At 49.1% G+C, this 3,436-nt stretch overlaps 1 protein-coding gene across 1 annotated transcript; it reads left to right on the top strand.

The window, feature by feature from the left end:
• Positions 1-2,028: 2,028 nt before the first annotated feature.
• SLC25A2 (solute carrier family 25 (mitochondrial carrier; ornithine transporter) member 2) lies at positions 2,029-2,934 on the top strand. Its single transcript, NM_001144086.1, has one exon. It carries the CDS (start codon positions 2,029-2,031, stop codon positions 2,932-2,934), a length of 906 nt encoding a protein of 301 aa, NP_001137558.1.
• The last annotated feature ends 502 nt before the right edge of the window (positions 2,935-3,436 follow it).

Genomic DNA, 3,436 nt, shown 5'->3' with positions numbered 1-3,436 from the left:
GGAAAGAATAGGAGGTGAGACAGCAGGGGATGAGAGATGTCAGTCTGTTTTGATAAGACCAAAGCAGGTGAAGGAATGATTAATTCAGAGGTGGCAGAAAATTTCATGCTAAATGTCTACAAGGAGGTATACCAAGGAGAAACAAACCCACTTGACATAGACACTGTGAGCCTGGCCGTTTGTGCAGGCCATTTCCCAAGGAAAAGGGAAGGTGTGCGGCTGAAAACAAGATTAATTAAAGGCCAAGTTCTAGGACTTCCCTGGCAGTCCAGTGGTTAGAATTCCAGCTTCCACTGTGGAGGGCACAGATTAGATACCTGGTGGGGGAACTAAGATCCCACAGGCCCGGCAATGCAGTCAAATAATAAAAAGTCTGTGTTCAGAGTGGTTGGATATCCAGGAACCCTATCTCACCGGAGGAAGCCAGATGACTTCCTTACCCATCCCACAGAAGGAAAGTTTATTTTATGGGTAAACTGAACTAAAGAAGGCCCAGATGAAGGCTGGGTTCTACAGCATTTAAACAAGGGAATTGTGTGAAAGTCTTTTCTGATTGCAGAATGTCAACCCTCTTCTCCCATTTGGTCTCCTTACATAAGTACTTAAGGCATACACTGCCCCCTCCCCCATCCCCAAGCACGGACAAACAGACATATTGGAAGATTGGAAGATTATTCTCTGAAGAAACCATGTGGTACCGGGGAAAAGAAATCCAGGTACATTTGGGCACTCTAAAGAAAAGACCAGGTCACTATTTTCTATGGCAATGAAGTCTACCTGATGACAAACACTTATCTATCCATGCACCATCTGCTTTTAGGTGCTGCACTTTAAAATATTAGCTGATAGCCAAAGGATCAAAGAAAGCTTTCAAAATGAATCATTTAAGCCCTCCCCATTTTGTTTTTTAACCCCCAAAGTTAAATACCGCCTAGGGCTTAGAACTTAAACTTTAAGAGCATTGGTTCCAACGCTGGGATTATAAGCATCTGGGAGGAAAAAGTGTCCTGGCAGCGGTACCCTCCCTGATGGCCCAAACCACATCTTGCCTACTAGGTCTGTGGTCAATTACACCCAGAACTTATGTTGCACAAAGGTGCATGGCTCCTCAACGAGAGCCCGGAAGCACCAGAACCACACAGCTCTTTTCTATCAACTTTCTTAGCTATATATAAATATCTCTTTTCCAAGCCGATTGTACAAGGCCGTGCCCTACCTCTAGAAATAATAAGGGCTCTGCGTCCACTAGCGCGCAGGGATCCAGGCCCAGAGCCTCGGCGATGTTGCCACGAAATAAAGCTTCCGTCCGCCTCAGGCCTCCCTTCCCGTCCCCAGGCGAGCGAAGCGCCACAACTGGAGAGAGGCCCGGCGGTCGGCACATTTGCGAAGCTGTTCCTCTCCGGAGACGATTAAGGGTTTTCTGACCTGTAGGATACACCGACAGTCAGGTAACAACCCTCCGGCCCCCCAACCCGTGTTTGTTTGTTTTCTCTATTATAAACCTTTGTCTCTGAAGATTGACCCTTTGACTCCAGGCGCGATCAACTGGGAGCACCTCCCATTTTATTTGGCCGAGTAGAAAATGCGGGAGGCCGGGGGTCTAGCCGTATAGGAAGGCATTTCTTCCTCCGCTGCAGCAGCGCCTAGAGTTTCTTCCCCTAATCTCAGGAATTTATCGAATAGCTTTCAACTGCTGTATTGTAATTCATTTGAAGTGTTTATCTAGTCCGTCCTCAAGCCCGCCGGAGCTGGGACGGCCTGGCTGAGTGGAGCTAACAGGCGGCGGAGCTAACAGACCGCCGCGTCGGGGGTCCGGCGGTCACGCGGAGCGAGGAGCGGCGCGCGCTGGGCCACCGCCGGGGGTTAGCGCTGGGCCACGGTGCGCGGGGAGGGCGGCCCGAGGCCTAATCTGGGGTTAAGCGGCTACTCCAGCTGGGGAGAGACAGCCAAGAGTAGGGGGTGGGACACAGGACGCCCGTCTTAAACTCCAGAGAGTGGACTTCTGCGGAGACCGGCGGGTGGGCGAACATGAAATCCAGTCCTGCTATCCAGGCTGCCATCGACCTCACCGCGGGGGCCCTGGGGGGCACAGCGTGCGTCCTGACCGGGCAGCCCTTCGACACTATGAAGGTGAAGATGCAGACGTTCCCCGGCCTGTACAAGGGCCTCACCGACTGTGCCCTGAAGACGTACTCCCAGGTGGGCTTGCGGGGCTTCTACAAGGGGACCGGCCCCGCGCTAATGGCCTACGTCGCCGAGAACTCGGTCCTCTTCATGTGCTACGGCTTCTGCCAACATTTCGTTAGGAAAGTGGCTGGACTGGACGAGCAGGCGAAGCTGAATGATCTGCAAACTGCGGCCGCAGGTTCCATCGCCTCAGCGTTTGCCGCGCTGGCCCTGTGCCCCACTGAGCTCGTGAAGTGCCGGCTGCAGACCATGCACGAACTGGAGATGTCAGGGAGGATAGCCAAAAGCCATGATACAGTTTGGTCCGTCGTGAAGAGTATCCTTAGAAAGGATGGCCCCTGGGGCTTCTACCACGGACTCACCAGTACTCTGTTTCAAGTAGTACCAGGCTATTTCTTCTTCTTCGGTGGCTATGAACTGAGCCGATCGTTTTTTGCCTCCGGGGGTTCAAAAGATGAACTAGGCCCTGTCCCCTTGATGTTAAGTGGTGGAATTGCTGGCATTTGCCTTTGGTTTGTCATATACCCCGTGGATTGTATCAAATCCAGAATTCAGGTTCTTTCCATGTTTGGAAAACAGACAGGATTCATCAGAACTCTTTTAAGTGTTGTGAGAACCGAAGGAATAGCAGCTTTATATTCTGGTCTGAAAGCTACTCTGATTCGAGCGTTTCCTGCCAATGCAGCACTATTTTTGGCTTATGAATACAGCAGGAAAATGATGATGAGCCAGTTTGAAGCATATTGAAGTATCTTGGTGAGTCGGAATCCAAGTACAAGCCTTTGGGGACTGTAACTCAGTTTCATGAAGCTCTAGACCAGTGCGGTATTATTGTTGACTTCCTGGGAGCTTTGTTTTTGTCTTTCCTTCTTATACTCTTAAACTTTATAGAAGAAACTTCATTTTATATCATATAATTTCAGCCCATAATTGTATTCAAATAGAAAAATTGCTGCTCTTATGTTTGGTGAGATACACAGCATGAGTGGGTGGTCCTAGGTACCTAATCTGAAAAGCTAAATACAGTTGGGGGAAAAAGAATTATAGTTGAGTTTTTGCATAAATCTGCATATGTACGTGCAGTTTGGTTGGTTATGTGTTGTGTGAATTAAATAGAGCTTGGTTCCTGTGTTTAATCTTATGTCACAAGAAAAAACCGAGTTAAGCATGTTTCTGAAGGTGCTTATAAATGATTGCTTAATCCACTCAAGATGCAGGGTCTCTGGAAAACTCTGCTTAAAATGTGCAC

The sequence above is a fragment of the Bos taurus genome, chromosome 7, assembly GCF_002263795.3.
Source record: "Bos taurus isolate L1 Dominette 01449 registration number 42190680 breed Hereford chromosome 7, ARS-UCD2.0, whole genome shotgun sequence".
Lineage (NCBI taxonomy): Eukaryota > Metazoa > Chordata > Mammalia > Artiodactyla > Bovidae > Bos > Bos taurus.
The sequence above is the reverse complement of the archived record's forward strand: the minus strand, read 5'-3'. Positions and strand labels throughout refer to the sequence as shown.

Bases quoted from the DNA above. Each gene is read 5' to 3' on its own strand.
- SLC25A2 (NM_001144086.1), top strand. From the start codon at position 2,029: ATGAAATCCAGTCCTGCTATCCAGGCTGCCATCGACCTCACCGCGGGG.